This window comes from Pholis gunnellus (assembly GCF_910591455.1).
Source record: "Pholis gunnellus genome assembly, chromosome: 6".
In the NCBI taxonomy this organism is placed as follows: Eukaryota; Metazoa; Chordata; class Actinopteri; order Perciformes; family Pholidae; genus Pholis; species Pholis gunnellus.
The window spans coordinates 27,921,847-27,939,361 of NC_136532.1; the positions used below are offsets into that span (position 1 = coordinate 27,921,847).

Here is a 17,515-nt window from a genome sequence, read left to right on the forward strand (position 1 = left end):
TGGCTGACTGTCTGCAGAGCAGTAAGAGGATTTCTCTAAAGATTTAACATGCTGGATAAATGGGACGTTTACTAAAGTCTCAAGAGATGGACCAACATGTATTCATAGACTCATTCTTTGAGGAAATGAAATGTTGAAATCTATTCTCTGACTCATTGATCTTCTTTGTTGTGTTCATTCAGGACTTCTTGCTGCAGTTTGTCAGCGTGAACTCAAATCTAACCTGAAGAAGAAGTTCCAGTGTGTGTTTGAGGGAATCGCTAAAGCAGGAAACCCAACCCTTCTGAACCAGATCTACACAGAGCTCTACATCACAGAGGGAGGGACTGCAGAGGTCAATGATGAACATGAGGTCAGACACATTGAAACAGCATCCAGGAAACCACACAGACCAGAAACAACCATCGGACAAGAAGACATCTTTAAAGCCTCACCTGGAGGAGAGGAACCAATCAGAACAGTGATGACAAAGGGAGTGGCTGGCATTGGGAAAACAGTCTTAACACAGAAGTTCACTCTGGACTGGGCTGAAGACAAAGACCACCAGGACATACTGTTCACATTTCCATTCACTTTCAGAGAGCTGAATGTGCTGAAAGAGAAGAAGTTCAGCTTGGTGGAACTTGTTCATCACTTCTTCAGTGAAACCAAAGAAGCAGGAATCTGCAGGTTTGAAGAGTTCCTGGTTCTGTTCATCTTTGACGGTCTGGATGAGTGTCGACTTCCTCTGGACTTCCACAACAATGAGGTCCTGACTGATGTTACAGAGTCCACCTCAGTGGATGTGCTGCTGACAAACCTCTTCAGGGGGAAACTGCTTCCCTCTGCTCGCCTCTGGATAACCACACGACCTGCAGCAGCCAATCAGATCCCTCCTGAGTGTGTTGACATGGTGACAGAGGTCAGAGGGTTCACTGACCCACAGAAGGAGGAGTACTTCAGGAAGAGATTCAGAGATAAGAAGCAGGCCAGCAGGATCATCACCCACATCAAGACCTCACGAAGCCTCCACATCATGTGCCACATCCCAGTCTTCTGCTGGATCACTGCTGGAGTTCTGGAGGATGTGTTGAAGACCAGAGAGGGAGGAGAGCTGCCCAAGACCCTGACTGAGATGTACATCCACTTCCTGGTGGTTCAGTCCAAACTGAAGAAGGTCAAGTATGATGGAGGAGCTGAGACAGATCCACACTGGAGTCCAGAGAGCAGGGAGATGACCGAGTCTCTGGTAAAACTGGCTTTTGATCAGCTGCAGAAAGGCAACCTGATCTTCTATGAATCCGACCTGACAGAGTGTGGCATCAACATCAGAGCAGCCTCTGTGTACTCAGGAGTGTTCACACAGATCTTTAGAGAGGAGAGAGGACTGTACCAGGGCAAGGTCTTCTGCTTCGTCCATCTGAGTGTTCAGGAGTTTCTGGCTGCTCTTCATGTCCATCTGACCTTCATCAACTCTGGAGTCAATCTGCTGTCAGAAGAACCAACAACCTCCCGGTTGTCTGAAGTCTCCAGAGACAAACCTGAACTAACACGTCTCTACCAGAGTGCTGTGGACAAGGCCTTACAGAGTCCAAATGGACACCTGGACTTGTTCCTCCGCTTCCTCCTGGGTCTTTCACTGGAGACCAATCAGACTCTCCTACGAGGTCTGCTGACACAGACAGGAAGTAGCTCACAGACCAATCATGAAACAGTCCAGTACATCAAGGAGAAGATCAATGAGAATGTGTCTCCAGAGAAAAGCATCAATCTGTTCCACTGTCTGAATGAACTGAATGATGGTTCTCTAGTGGAGGAGATCCAACAGTCCCTGAGTTCAGGACGTCTCTCCACAGATAAACTGTCTCCTGCTCAGTGGTCAGCTCTGGTCTTCATCTTACTGTCATCAGAAAAAGATCTGGACGTGTTTGACCTGAAGAAGTACTCTGCTTCAGAGGAGGCTCTTCTGAGGCTGCTGCCAGTGGTCAAAGCCTCCAACAAAGCTCTGTAAGTACAGAGAGAGTTAGATTCATACATCATAACTTAAATACGCTGCTATCTTTTCTACTTATTGTTTATTTTTTCTTCATCCTTGTCTCTTCAGACTGAGTGACTGTAACCTCTCAGAGAGAAGCTGTGAAGCTCTGTCCTCAGTTCTCAGCTCCCAGTCCTCTAGTCTGAGAGAGATGGACCTGAGTAACAACGACCTGCAGGATTCAGGAGTGAAGCTAATGTCTGCTGGACTGGAGAGTCCACACTGTGAACTGGAGACTCTCAGGTCAGGATTCAATTAATGTCCAAATAGTTTCCTTATTTACTTCTATGGGTAAACTCATAACCTTCATAAGATTGTTTCTGCTTTCATGATTTCAATCAAATATTTAATTTCAATATATTTCCATAAACATATGTTATAGTGTTTTTTTCTCAGTCTATTGTTACATCAGAGAGTTAGCAGTAATGTTGTCAGATTGTTGATAGACATTAGTGGGTTCTTGGTTGTGACGAGAAAACAATCAGTAACAATGTTAATGTAACCCCACAGTAGCCGACAGTATCTCAGTACTGCAGTAACCTTCCAGCCCTCACAGTTCCTCACATAACTTAAATACGCTGCTATCTTTTCTACTTATTGTTTCTTCTTTCTTCATCCTTGTCTCTTCAGACTGAGTGTCTGTAACCTTTCAGAGAGAAGCTGTGAAGCTCTGTCCTCAGTTCTCAGCTCCCAGTCCTCTAGTCTGAGAGAGATGGACCTGAGTAACAACAACCTGCAGGATTCAGGAGTGAAGCTAATATCTGCTGGACTGGAGAGTCCACATTGTACACTGGAGACTCTCAGGTGACCCTGTGAATTACTTTTCTTGGACGAAGAAAAAGTTTACACACAAACAGATTGGTGATGACAGTAATAAACATAAACCTTCAGCCCTCACAGTTCCCTCAGATCATGTGACATGTGTGTTGTTTTGTGTGTTTGCAGCCTGTCAGGCTGTCTGATCACAGAGGAAGGCTGTGCTTCTCTGGCCTCAGCTCTGAGCTCCAACCCCTCCCATCTGAGAGAGCTGGACCTGAGCTACAATCATCCAGGAGACTCAGGAGTGAAGCTGCTGTCTGCTGGACTGAAGGATCCTCACTGGAGACTGGAAACTCTCAGGTATGAAGAGGCCTGCTGCAGCCACAGACAATCAGTCTGATAGAGGAGGTAGAGCTGGAGACTTTTCTCTGTCACACTGTCAGCCTGGTTAATATGATCCTGATACACCAAGCTGACCTCAAACTACCAGAGACAGGGAAAATAGGACAGTGGTTTATCCTGACACGCTGACGGGCATCATGGTGGGTTGACATGAGTCAACGTCGTCATGCTGCAGGTTTGTGGGCTCATATCAAACAATAGTTGATGTTTTGATGCTCGTGTGTGTTGGCCTTTAGTCCAGACTTTATTGTGAAAAGACAAACAGACAGAAACAATCTGTTTAAAGCGTCTTGATGAATCATCACAATAGGAATATTTTTCTGTTTTGAAGGAGTTCAGCTTTACCTGGTTGTGGTTTGTTCTGCACTGAGAGCCAGTTCTCTGGCTGATAAGAGTCGACTTGTTGAAACTACAGGTGACAGTCGGCCACAGACGCTCAGTGAAGAACCAACAGCTGATTGTGGACATGGTGTGTCAGAGCCCAAAGAGGTTTATTGAGGACTGGACCAAAGTTCTAGGGGGACACAGGCAGTGCTCTGTGGCTGCAGACGGACTTGAACTGTAATATTTTCACCCCCAGATTACAGATCATAGAAACCAGTGTTGACTGTTGCTAGGAGACGGGATGTGAACAGCTTTGTACATCCAACCATCCCCCCCGACCTCCTCCATCAGAGGGTTTGTGGCGCTGTAGTGGTTTCAGGATACTTTCTCCTTTACTTCTGAGAGACAACAGTCATTATTACACAAACACAAGAGGTCGCTTGTCAGGACCAGAACATCAACAATCAATGCTTCTATATTGACAACGGATCAGCTGACTCTGTGTGATGGTGAAGAGTCGTGTGGTGGTGATGAACCCACAGAGAACTGTCTCCATCTCTGCAGCTCTACTGAGCTTTTTAGCCTCTTTTAGCTCCTAGTTTTGGTTCTGCAGCACATTTCCTGTTTGGTTGAGTCTCAGTGTTTCCAGCAGCAGCTGTTTTCATCCAACAAGCTGTGATGAAGCCACTGTTCACTACCTGCTCAGCAGCAAACAGCAGACAGACTCAGTCAGAGACTAGCTGGTGAACATAGAGGAGCATTTAGCAGCTAAAGAGACAGATGTTTCCCTCAGGAGGTGGTGGAGACCAAACACAGAGCTACAAGAGAGAGAATAGTGGACTAACATTCATCAGGAGACACAAACACAAAGACTCCTGATGAGTCATCATGTTGATGTGTAACTGCTGGATGTGGAAGCAGCTGGTTGACATCATGTTAGACACAACTACTTTATAAGCTGATAATATGTCACATGGTGTGTTTACAGCTTGTTTTCACTGAACCACAAGTGGACAAAGAAATCAATTGATGCAGGTTTAAACATGTGATTTACTGACTGACTGGTGGAGGAAACTGAGTGTGAAATGGATGATTGTCAATATAATACTGATAATAATAGATCATGAACAAGTGAACATCATGAGCTGTCGTCATGGGCCAATCAGAAGAAGCTTGTAATGGAAAAGATTCAGAAGGTTCAATCATCACCACAGAATGCGTTCAGTCTCAGTGAGGAAGAACCCAGAAACAAGTGAAGAAGCTTTCTTTATACAGAATGAGCAAAGGTGGGCCGATGGCCGATGTTACAGACTTTTGGTCTCAGACTGATCGGAACAACATTCAAAAACAAACGGTCAGCAACCACAGCAAGCGGCCCAAAGGCCTCGGTGCTGGAACATTCTCACACAACACAGTTAGTTCTCTTTGTGAACAGAGAGGGAGAACTCTTCTTCTGCACATCAGAGACACGGTGAAGTTCAACAAAGAACCATGAACACAATATACTGAGTAGAAATACACACTACGTGAAAAATGACCATTACAATCCTCCCCTTGATCATTACATTAGATCACTACAATAGTATATATTCACCACTAGCAGTGAGAACATGAGTCAGTAACATTTCATAATGATTTGTATTCATGACATCATTAACCCCGAGCGTAGGAAAGTGCTGACGGGCTGTTTTTGTGTGTCTGTGGAGGAAACACAACCTTTACTCACTCGCCTCGTCATGACGCTAAAGTCTGTCAGGGATGAGTTTGCATCATAGCTGTAAACGTGTCTCATGGAGCAGTGGTTTGAACAGAGGGCTCAGGGGAATCCAGGAGGAGTTGGTGGGACACTGATCTGTTGATGGCTCGCACTAAAGGACAGTCTAACAAAGCATTGACACCTTCCCTCATCTGGACGTCTCACTCGTTCATCTGGTTAACTTTGGCAGCGACACTAGAGAAACGTACTGACGTGCAGACAGAATCATGAAGGTGTTGAAACCACAGACCACAGTCGTCAATCAGCGGCATATCAAAGCATGAACACATAATACTCACAGTGGTTTACATCTGCACATCATTCATCCATCAGGGAAAGAAGTCAGCTGTGTTTTCAAATTGTAAGCAGCTCTATGTTGTAGCAAGCGAGGGAATGTTCACACCAACATGTTGAGATAAGGCTCCTGAGATGAGGAGACACACAGACGCTGGACCTCCATCTCTGTTGAACTGTATAATGAGACATATCAGTGAGTTTCATAACACACAATCATCAAACAACCGCAACACTTTGTAAGCAATTCTATCATATTACCAGAACAAACATTCAGAATCACCTGAGTTTCATTGATTCCTTCATCAAGTAAAGTCAAAGAAAGCAGCAGCTGTTGTGTGAGATCATCTTTCTCAGATCACAAGCTGTAATAATAAGAAACATCAGTATGACACAGAAATGTCTCTTTCAAAGTCCTGCTCGTCTAAAGGAGGGAAGCAGTCGGGCATTGAAACAGGTCACATGTTGCAGGATCGTCTTCTTCCTTCTTCTCTAACAGCATGTCGAGGGCCAATCTACATCAATGTAGTGTATTCATATCACATGTCATTTGCTGTTTAGTTCAATTACAAATGGTTTCTTTAATCTGCTGGTTGCTGGTTCTTGGTTCTCTGTTGACCGTCTGAGGCTCCATGAAGGACCGGACTGTGTGTCACGGTGCTGGAGCTCTGCCTTCCATCGCGTTACTCAGCTGCTCCATGCGTTGTTAGCAAACAATACATTTCCTACAAAATACTAAATAACTGTGCTCTCTCTTGTGTTCCATGCTGCAGTAATAAGATTACATCCCATCATTTCTTTGCTTTGTTTCCACTGAGCGTTGCTCTAAGTCCAGTCTTAAACCCTGAGATCTACAGATGAATGATGCTCCTCAGTTTATTCTGATGAATCCCTGCTGTGATACTTCACACTGTATTCTATTGTCATTCATAAAACAACAGCTTCATCAAATACTAATATTTAACGTTGCAGTTCTTTTACATTCCCTAATGTCAGTGAACAAGTTGAATCCAGTGATATTCATGTTATTGAATGTAGAGGCCTCATCACGTCATCATGCTGTCTTCAGAGTTTAGATACTTTATTCATCCTGCAAGAGGACGTTAGTTTATTACAGCAGCACAACATCCACTAAAGCAACTAAAGCAACACAGGAACAAATGAGCTCATTTAGTACTAATGGAAGAGAGCATGTTTTAAACCTGGACCAGATGAGGCCCAACACTTTGGCTCTGCAGAGGCCAATGTCTGCAGGAAGTGAATATCATGAGTGAGGGATATTTCTGGAGGCACACCGAGCATCAATCGCTTGCTTAGTTGCAGCATCAGCTGCAGCATTTCCTGTTGAAATGGGATCAGAAGCGTTGGTGTGAGCAGCACATTTCATCACACAGACGGTTTTAGGGAATACATTCTTTACTGTTCATCTGAATACTAGAAGTCTTCCAACTATGACACATTCATTCATTATTTGTCTTTACTGAAGCATGAAGTTTCAGTTATTGCCTGTCAGAAACATGGCTTACTAAGGACTCAGAGAAATCATTCAAATACCAAAATACCATCAGTTCACCACGTAAGAGAGAGAATGGATCTGTGTTTATTCATGGTGACTATGAATTCAACACTTTGTCTTTAACCTAATGGAGCTACTTTCCCCTCTGATCTATAAAGCAACATGAGTTCCAGAACATTCAGTGACTTTGATTGATAACATCTGAACCGATTCTTTGAGTGAAGGAGACAAATCCTGTATTCAGACGCATTCAATCATTTTCACATGTTTCAGTGTTCTGTCATCAAGATGAATAGAGCGAAACATACTAAGAACATGATGGATAGAACATGGTTCCACAGGAATGTTCGGCACATCTCATGTATTAATATGTATTATAGTGCAGTGATCAGACAGCAGGAGTCCATGTGTGACTGTGATGTTATCTAACACACAGGACCAGGTGTGTGTGTGTGTGTGTGTGTGTGTGTGTGTGTGTGTGTGTGTGTGTGTGTGTGTGTGTGTGTGTGTGTGTGTGTGTGTGTGTGTGTGTGTGTGTGAACATGAATAACAAAGCTCTGTGTGTGAGAGCGATGTAATGTCCATGTTTCATGCTGCTCTGACCCCCCTCCTCCTTTCAGGGTGGAGCCTGCTGGAGTCCGATGGTTCAGACCAGGTCTGAGGAAGTGTGAGTGTGCTTTGAGTTTGATTCATGAAAACAAAGCATCTTCAGACTGTGACATCACTCATTCACATCTCTGATGTCATCATCAAACAGATGATAGATTAATAACTGCAGCTGTGTTGTGTCTTGTTCTCTCCATCAGATTCCTGTGAACTCACACTCGACACAAACACAGTGAACAGAAAACTCAAACTGTCTGACAACAACAGGAAGGTGACACATGTGGAGGAGTTTCAGTCATATCCTTATCATCCAGACAGGTTTGACTCCTGTCAGCAGCTGCTGTGTAGAACTGGTCTGACTGGTCGCTGTTACTGGGAGGTCGAGTGGAGAGGAGACATAGTTATTATATCAGTGAGTTACAGAGGAATCAGGAGGAGAGGAGGCCGTGATGACTGTGTGTTTGGAGAGAATGATCAGTCCTGGTGTCTGAGATGCTCTGGTGTTAGTGGTTACTCTGTCCATCACAATAAGACAAGAACATCCATCACCTCCTCCTCCTCCTCCTCCTCCTCCTCCTCCTCCTCCTCCTCCTCCTCCTCCTCCTCCTCTGGTAGAGTAGCAGTGTATGTGGACTGTCCTGCTGGCTCTCTGTCCTTCTACAGAGTCTCCTCTGACACACTGATCCACCTCCACACCTTCAACACCACATTCACTGAACCTCTTTATCCTGGCTTTGGGTTTGGGTTTGGGTTTGGGTTTGGGTTCAGGTCCAGGTCCTGGTCTGGTTCCTCAGTGTCTCTGTGTTCTCTGGAGGGAGAGTCTCCTCCTGCTAGAGAAACCTTCTCTCTGCTGACCAGATAGTTCAGTGTGTACAGGATCACACACAGCTGATGTTAGTTCGTACCAACCTGATCTCTCAGTGGTTGTAGATGCAGTTGGAGCAGGTGAGGGGTACCTGAGCTGGTCTGGACTCTGGGGGGTTGAGAGCTCTCTGGGACTTGTGGTGTTGCAGATGGAGGTCTGAAGGACCTGAGCGAGGTCCATGTAATGACCTGACATGATGTGTTGTCTGAGAGAAGCTGTGAAACATCTTTGACTTTGTGTAGAAAACTGAACTTTGTTGTCTTGAAACATTTGTTTGTGTTCAGAAAAACCTCCGAATGTCAAACAAGAGTCTTTCTGGATCAAATTCAGCATCTGTGGAAAAAGAACCACAAGTTGTAAAGAGTTGTTTTGATTTGAACAAACTAAATTCATCTTCTTTGATCATCGTGTAACAAATGAACAAACTGTGAGAAGTGACGTTGAAATCAAAAGAAATCAAAGTTTTGGATGATTCTAGATAATAAAGCACATAAACATCACGTCAAAGCAGAAATGTCCAAATCCATCCCAACACTGTATAAAATGAAGGATTAGTTAAATCAGCTTCATTCTTCACGTGGTGTTGTTCACTTTCACTTCATTCATCACTGACTGTGTGCTAGTTTGATGAAACTCATAGAAACAAATCAAAAGAGACAAAAGAAGTTTGAACCAAACTACTGATCAAGAACCAACTCAGCTGTTTATTCAATGAAGATATATTATAATTCAGAATGTGTCATGATTTCACTTTTCATTCTTTCATTTGTATTCTTACTGATCATGTGTTCATTTAATGATGCTCATGTTTCAGTGATGTTCATTCATGTATTAACGTGTGATTGTTGACGAGGCTGATTGGTGATCTGAACTTTTGAGGTTTTTGACATTTTATCTTTTATTTTATTTACTTTCTACATCATCTGTTTCTGTAACCTTTCATGTTTTTATTGTATAAACCAAATAAATCTGGTTTGTATTTTGTACATTCCAACCAAAGTCCAGTGCTGCTGGTCTCTGAGGGTGTCTGCGTAGTCTCCAGTATGAATATCACATGACTGATGAACAATGAGGGGGCGTGTTAACTGTTAAAACACTTCCTGGAAGGCTCCTCAGAGATCCCTCCTCTCTCCTCTCTCCTCTCTCCTCTCTCCTCTCTCCTCCCTCCTCAGAGCAGAACAACTTCCGGTTCAAGCGAGGATCGAGGAAATGACAAATAAGAGACTTGAGATGTACCGTTGGAGGTGTTTTAACGGTGGACACGCCCCCTCAGTGTTCATCATGTGATTGGACGCTGCAGCCGATCGGACTGATGACAGTTTAACACCAGAGTGAAGACAGATCAGATTAAACTCTCGTTTATATTTGATCTGTTTTCTGGTTTAAATAGATGTTCATTGTAGTCTGAACAACAAAAGAACCACAAACAACTTTCTTCATTTATAGAAAGATTTGTGTTTTCATGATCTGATGTTTCCTCAATAACTTTGTTATGAAACTATTAAAGTCAGAGATCTTTACATCATTGATCATCATTTCATTCAGTCACGTGAGGATCATTCAGAGTGTTTGAGTTTTATCATTTAAGAGAAACAATAATCATGTTCTGGGTTATTTAATAATGACGTCACAATTTAAAAACGTACAGACGCAAATAATTCATCAATAAGAAGAAAACATTCTGCTGTAGAAATCAGTCCTGATCTTATAAACAGAACACAGTACAATTACCACAGAACACAGTACAAATACCACAGAACACAGTACAATTACCACAGAACACAGTACAAATACCACAGAACACAGTACAATTACCACAGAACACAGTACAAATACCACAGAACACAGTACAAATACCACAGAACACAGTACAAATACCACAGAACACAGTATAAATACTCAATGCAGTTTGTTAAAGAGGTAACAGTATACAGAGAGAAAACACAAATGTGTTAGTTTGTTGTATTTTGTATTAATACTCTGAATCTGTAAAGTAATTCAAGTTATCAGATAAATAAAGATATAGATCATCAAAGTGCAGTATTACCTCTGAGATGAAGTGAAGGAGGAGTAGAAAGTACAACATGGAAGTATTTTACATCAAATAGAAGTACTTTGTGATATTACACAACTGACAATAAGAATATATTGTCTGGTGATTTTAGAAAACGTACTCTGAACATGTATAAAATGTGTATTCTGATACTTTTCTTTGTCAAATAATATATTGTATTTACATTTCTCCAGATATTCTATGATTATATTATATATCAGCCATTCTTTAGATGAATGTGGATTATTAAACATACATTTAACTTGACTTTAACGTGATTCTACGTGTGATTACTGTTTAAATCAGCTGTGAATATAAAGAGTCGTAGACGTGTTCTACGTTGAGTTTAACAGAAGAGTTTATGTGAATGTTTAAAGAGAACTTCATTCATGACGTGAAGACAGAAAGAAGAAACAACAGACTGAGAACAACTCCATCATTACACATGAAACAATACATTTAAATAATGTTGGGATTCGTCTGCTCCGAGACTTCATCATTATATTAGCACATATAAAACTACACACAACAAACAACAATCATTCACACAGAAGGTTGTTGATAAAACTGTTGATAAAGATATATTTCATTTGTCCTCGTTGAGTTTAAAGCTGGTGTTTGTTCACAGAGTCAGATAAACATTAGTATTATATTATGTGAACAGTTATATTCCAAACATTTGCAATGACTTCGGAGTGTTATAAAGTCCAAAAGTGTAGCCCCGCCCCTAAAGCATCCCCTGCTTTATGGTCTGTGTGACTCTAAATGGACCATCATTTACTAAATGAACATCATGCTGTATTGAAGAAGACTTGAAACTAGAGATTGAGACCATAAACTCATGTTTACAATGTTTACTGAGGTAATAAATCAAGAGAGAAGTAGAGTCATTTTCTCATAGACTTCTATACAACCAGAGGAGTCGCCCCCTGGTGGACACTAGAGAGAATGCAGCTTTAACACGTGAAGCTTTGACTCTTCTCAGAGAGAAAAACAATTTTATATCACCTTAAAGATTTCAGAAATTTGCTATTTGAAGATACAAATTCAGTTCAGAGTTTTTGCTTAGTGAAATATCTTAATTGACTGTCAGTCAGGTATTATCAATTTGAATATATTTCCAGCAACCCGCAAATCAAAGAATAAAGACACTTTACGCACAATTTAGGTGTATTTTCCCTTTAACTCACGAGATGCAGGTAGCATGTTTTATACTTAATGTGAATATAATTCATTTAATCTTATTTCTATTATGCAATATGTATACTTTGTTGGCATCTTATTTTGAAAACCGGATGTTCTTCTGTAGAAAACCGAAAGTTGTCTTACGTTAATCTTTCCGCTAACTTTGCAAAGTCCTTCGTTCGCTCCCGATCTTTTGAATGCATTTACCGTAATTTTTAGCGTAAACGCGCACTACAATTTATTGTTCGCTGTGTTGACCACGGAGATCTGAGTGTCTGCTGACTTGACCGCAGTCCTCCCTTCCTGTTTCCTTTAGTTTAACTTCTGGAGCTCGTGATGTTGCAGCTTCTTCTTCTCTGCTTCTAAAGGTTAGTGAGAGTCGCTGATTATTTAAAAAGGTGAATTCAGTTTGATTTGACTGTTTTAAATGAATTAGTGAAGATCTGGAGGAAGCAGCTTCTTCTTTAATCTTCATGTTGACGCACAAACGTGATGATCCTCAAATAAATGCAGGTTTTACTGCTCAATGACGTTTAGACAGAAACTCATTTCATGTGTGTAAGTGGCCGTCTGCATAAAGAAGCTGTTCAGCTGATATTAAACCGTTTTATAAGAACATCAACCCAACAAATAATGATGGTGTTTTATTGTGAAAAGCTGTAACCGGTGAAATGAGTCAGTTGAAGGTGACGGTTTCCCTCTGAGCCACCAGAGGGCGACAGCTCCACTAACAGCCTCATTGAGAGGAGACATCAGTGTGACTCCATCACAGAGAATCAGGACGTTGATGTAAAGGAGGAATGAGTGCTGATGTGCTGATCAATGATTGGACGGATGCTTTCAGCTCTGCTCTCAGTGGTTCCTCTACACATGAAGGTACAAAGTGATGTGAATCCAGCAGCAGCTAACAAGGTCACATGACTGATCATGGATCATTGGACGAGCTGCTTCATGCTCTGACTGGATGTAGTAGACGTGGAAACAGAGGAACATTTCAAACGTTGAAGAGCTTTTCAAAGTCACTCAAATAGAAGTGAAAAGTGACGTCATCCCCAAAGAAAGGCCAATAAAAAGCCACATGAAGAGTCTTCCTCTAGTCTTCAAACAAGCCAACAGACTAAAGAGCATTGTGAACGTCATTTCTTTCTTTTTTTCCATGTATTTATTTTATTGATAGTTGGCATCAATTAGACATTTACAGATGTCCTTCAGATAATGTACATTGCATATGCAGATTTTCAGATGATGCTCTTTTTAGTTCTACACATGTATAACAAGGAAACAACACAGAACAAAAGAAAAACTATAACTAGGGAGTGATCTATCATCTATGTTACATTCATTGATTCATGAAAATAAAATCAGGTCTATGGGGTGTTACGTGTGTAACCCATTTTTCCCAAAATGACCAAAATTGTTCCAGTTAGTAGTTGTCAGATGCTGTCATCTTCTCCATCCATGTGTTCAGAGTGGGACTCTCTTGTGACAACCATTTCCTGGTCAGAGTCTTTTTGCCGGCCACCAGAAGTCCATTTATTAAATATTTGTCTCTCTTTGACAGTGTTCTAGGTAGATATCCAAGACACATGGTCCTACTTTCTGGAGGTATTCCACCTTCAGAAGTGTTTTGTCGGGCCGTGTGTAACCCTCTCCAGTAGTCTGTGATAACGGGGCAATCCCAAAAGATGTGCTGATGGTTTGCATCTTGGTTTCCACATCCTCTCCAGCAAACAGGAGGTTCACTATCATCGTGGTATTTCTGAGAGGGTGTAATAAAATACTGTGTCACATTTTTCCAACCAAACTCTGTCCATGTCTGCGAGCTGGTAACCTTCCACTGAGCTTTCCATGTTGCTGTCCATTCCTCCTGAGATGTAGTTATCACTCCCTCCTTCTCCCATTTAGCTTTAATATGGAGGTTGAATGTGTTTTAAAATTCAACAGACATTTATATATACCTGATATGATTTCACTGCCTGTATCTGAGTTATATGCTGTTCTAAACACTTCTATCAGATGTGTACTCTTTGTCATATGTTTCATCTCCGTGTTCACATAATGTCGCGTCTGCAAGTATCGATAGAAGTCCTGTTTTTCTCGTGAGTGTTTCTCTTTAAGAGTTTCAAAACTTAGCAGTGTGCCTCCTTTCATTATGTTGCATATGGCTGTTATTCCTGGAGCTGTCCAATCCCTAAATCTAGAATCCAATTGATTTGGTGTGAAGTCAGAATCATATGCACATATCTAAGTATTACCATATCTCCCTCTGGTTTGTGTTCTCTCATAGTGTTTTCCATCCTTCACCCATGGGTTCTCAGTAGTATGTATGTGACTTTGTAGAATGTTATCAGCTAGGATTGCCTGCATGGGGGTGGAAGTTATTTTCTCTTCAATGATTTTCCATTGAGCTTTATACGACGGGTCGCACCAGCATATCACAGCATCATCTGCGCAGCTGAATAGTGATCTCTGAGAGAAGGTAGGCCCATCCTCCCGTTTCTTTAGGCAGTTGTAAAGTTTTGAGACGGACCCTGGGTCTTTCACCTGTCCACATACATCGAGATAACATCTTGTCTCAGTCATTGGTTTTGGTTAATCTCTGTTGGTAGAGGTGAAATAGATCGAGTAGTCTGGGCAGTGTATTCATTTCAATGGATTCAATCCTCGCAGTGAAATTTAGGAAAGGGATTAAGTTCCATCTTCCTTCATTTTTCTTATTAGTGGATCGTAGTTATAATATGCACGTTTTGTCAGATCTTTTGTGATATTGATGCCCAGATATTTGAAGGCTGTTGTTTGCCATGCAAAAGGATATTTATTTTCAATTCCTCTTGGTGGGCTGTAGTTATATGAGAGTAACATTCATCTTGTTCCCTGATAGTTTACCATGCTGTTCCAAAGATTGCATCAGTTTAGGTAAAGAGTATGTGGGTTGCCCCAGGTAGATCAAAATGTCATCTGCGTAGCAGGAGAATTAGTGTTCCATCCCTTAAGAGTAATTCCTCTAATATCTTCATGTTGTCTGATGTATTGAGCTCCCTGAGGCTACGTCCACTACTACTGGAGAACGATCTCCGTCCACACAGCGTTTCAGCATCGTTATCCAGATGATCTCTTCACGTACACTGGGCATGATGGTGCCGGTGTAAACAGGAAGTAGATTGGTTGCTTAGTTAAAAAAATACGACAGAGTAATAAAGTCTTTAAGGCTGAAAGGTCTGCTTGATACTTTGCTATTATTATTATCATAAAGTATTGGTGCAACATCAACCCTCGGCTACACTATCAAAGGATCAATAATAAAAAAAGAAAAGCCCAGTCAGGGAGGGAAATAGAGTTTAATTGTGCGTGGACGTATTCATTTGCTTTCACTGCCAACGATGCTGCTCACTTGTATGCTTGATATGTGCAAACACATGTAATGTTGAATGAGCTTCCAGAACAAACAGCATTAGCTGAAAGGCATCAAGCTGGAGATGAGCGACAAAGAGCGATTCCTCAACTGCTGCAGCAAACTGAGCACGTTTCTTTCTCCTCTTCATCAGTTTGATATTGTTCTAACAGGTAAAATAGCAACACAATGGCAAGAAGTGTCTTTATTCTTGCGCTATAATTTGACAAATACAACACACTATAGTTTTTGTATATATATAATATAACTATATACAAAACTTTATAAGCTGTGACATGAAATAGCTTTTGGGGCCAAATGTCTCTTTGGGTAGTAAAGGTTGCCGACCCCTGAACTAGCAGCTCCAACTATAATGTGAAGAGTAGCGGTGACCACGCACAGCCGGTCTGGTAACTCTTTCTAGATTGAAATTGTTTGATAAATATCCGTTGATTTTAATCCTGGCAGTGGGATTGTCATATAATGCCTGAATAGTTTTAATAATTGTGTCATGTTGACCAAATCTATAAAGAAAAGTCCAGTTAACAGTCAAAAGCCTTTTCAGCATCTACGCTTATCACGACTGCTTGGATCTTATTTCTTTGAATCTGATCCATAATGTGTTGTGTCCTTCGTATATTATCTGGTGTTTGGCGTTGTTGTATAAACCCTGTCTGATCATTATGTATCAGCATGGGTAAAGACTCCTCTCATCGTCTTGCCATGATGGAAGTGAATAATCTATATTTAGAACATTCCGTTGTATCCTGGCCTTCTTTTGGGATAACTGAGGTTGTTGCTTCTTTCCAGCTGGGTGGCGTTTGCGCCTGTTTTAAAGCCCAGTTCAGTGTGGGCAGTATCACAGGGACCAGCTCATTGTTAAATTATACCACTCGTATAACCATCTGATCCTGGAGACTTGCTTAATCGTAACCTACTAATTGCAGATCTTAGTTCATCTTCCGTTATATCTGCCGTCATCCTTTAATTTGGTCTTCATTTAAAGTGGGCAACTTCAGAGAATTTAGAAAGCTGTCAACTTGAGTTACATCTCCTCTGGAACTTTAGATTCTTGTAAAACACTTCAAAAGCTTCCTGAATTTCACTTTGTCGATTTTTTTTTATCACTTTTGTTCTTGGATCCCTAATTCTGTGAATTGTGTTTTCTGCCATCTTCTTTTTCACTTTCCATGCTGGTATTTTCACTGATTTGGATCCACTTTCATAGCGTTTCTCTTGATTTCTTGTGTAGTCAAACTGTTCATTTCCTTCCTAATTCTCCTAATTTGCCCAAATGTATCTTGCGCTGAACTCAATTTGTGTTTTTAAAGCATTTTATTCCTTGTTTTCTTTTTATACTATACTTCTCCCTCTCAGGACAGCCTTTAAAGTCTCCCACAGAATGGGAGGTGAAACTTCTCCATTGTCATTGAATTCTAGGTAAAGACTAAACTCTTTCCTAATTTGTCTCTTAACATCCAGATCATTGAGTAAACTTGGATTCATTTTCCATGTAGTATTCTTTGTTCTCACCTTAAGATCCACAGAGAGGTCTAAAGGTGCATGGTCACTTAGATCTATTGTCCCACAATCGTTTACTTTATCCTTATCTTTTCCAAATGTTATGAAATAGTCTATTCTTGTGTATAAGGAGTGTGGGGGGCAGAATAATAAGTGTAATCCCGTCTGTCAGGGAAAAGGTCTCTCCATATGTCAATTAAACCAACCTCCTCCAAAGGTGTGCTGACGTTCTGATATATGGACTTCCTTTCCTGGTCTTCCTGCTGGAGGAGTCTAACTTTAGCTGTAGGTGTATATTTAAGCCCCCCCCACATATCAAGAGGCCTTCTGTTTCTGTCCTCATGATATTGGTGATTTTCTGGAAAAAGGTCGCTTCCTGGGGGTGCATATATATTAAACAGAGTGACAGGATTCTATATTCCCCCTCACCAGAACATATCTACCCTCCTTGTCTCCCATCTGAAATACCTTTTCAACAATGTAGTTTGCTTGATGTAAGAATAGCGACTCCTCTCCTCTGTCCTGACTTGTACGATGAGAGGAACACATGAGTGAAGCCCATTCTCTTTAGTGTTTCATGCTCGGTGTCATTTACATGGCTTTCCTGTAAATATGCCACATGTGCTTGTTCTGTCTTCATTTTAGATATTTGACTGCGCTTAATTGGATTCAAAAGCCCATTAACATTAAAAGACGTTTTACTTTGTCACTAACCGTGTGTGTGTGAGTGTGTGTGTGTGTGTGTGTGTGTGTGTGTGTGTGTGTGTGTGTGTGTGTGTGTGTGTGTGTATGTGTGTGTCTGTCATTGTATCAACGAACGTATCAAAAC

The 17,515-nt window shown here is 41.3% G+C and overlaps 1 protein-coding gene across 11 annotated transcripts in view; it reads left to right on the forward strand.

The window, feature by feature from the left end:
* The window catches only part of LOC306697809 (uncharacterized protein), a 96,278-nt gene that overhangs the window by 56,944 nt on the left and 21,819 nt on the right, over window positions 1-17,515 (forward strand). For all 11 annotated transcript variants that reach the window (XM_079161861.1, XM_079161862.1, XM_079161865.1 and 8 more), the window contains 2 exons: window positions 2,084-2,257; window positions 2,645-2,818. In XM_079161861.1, coding sequence (XP_079017987.1) covers window positions 2,084-2,257; window positions 2,645-2,818 — 348 coding nt within the window. The remainder of the gene's footprint in view (window positions 1-2,083; window positions 2,258-2,644; window positions 2,819-17,515) is intronic.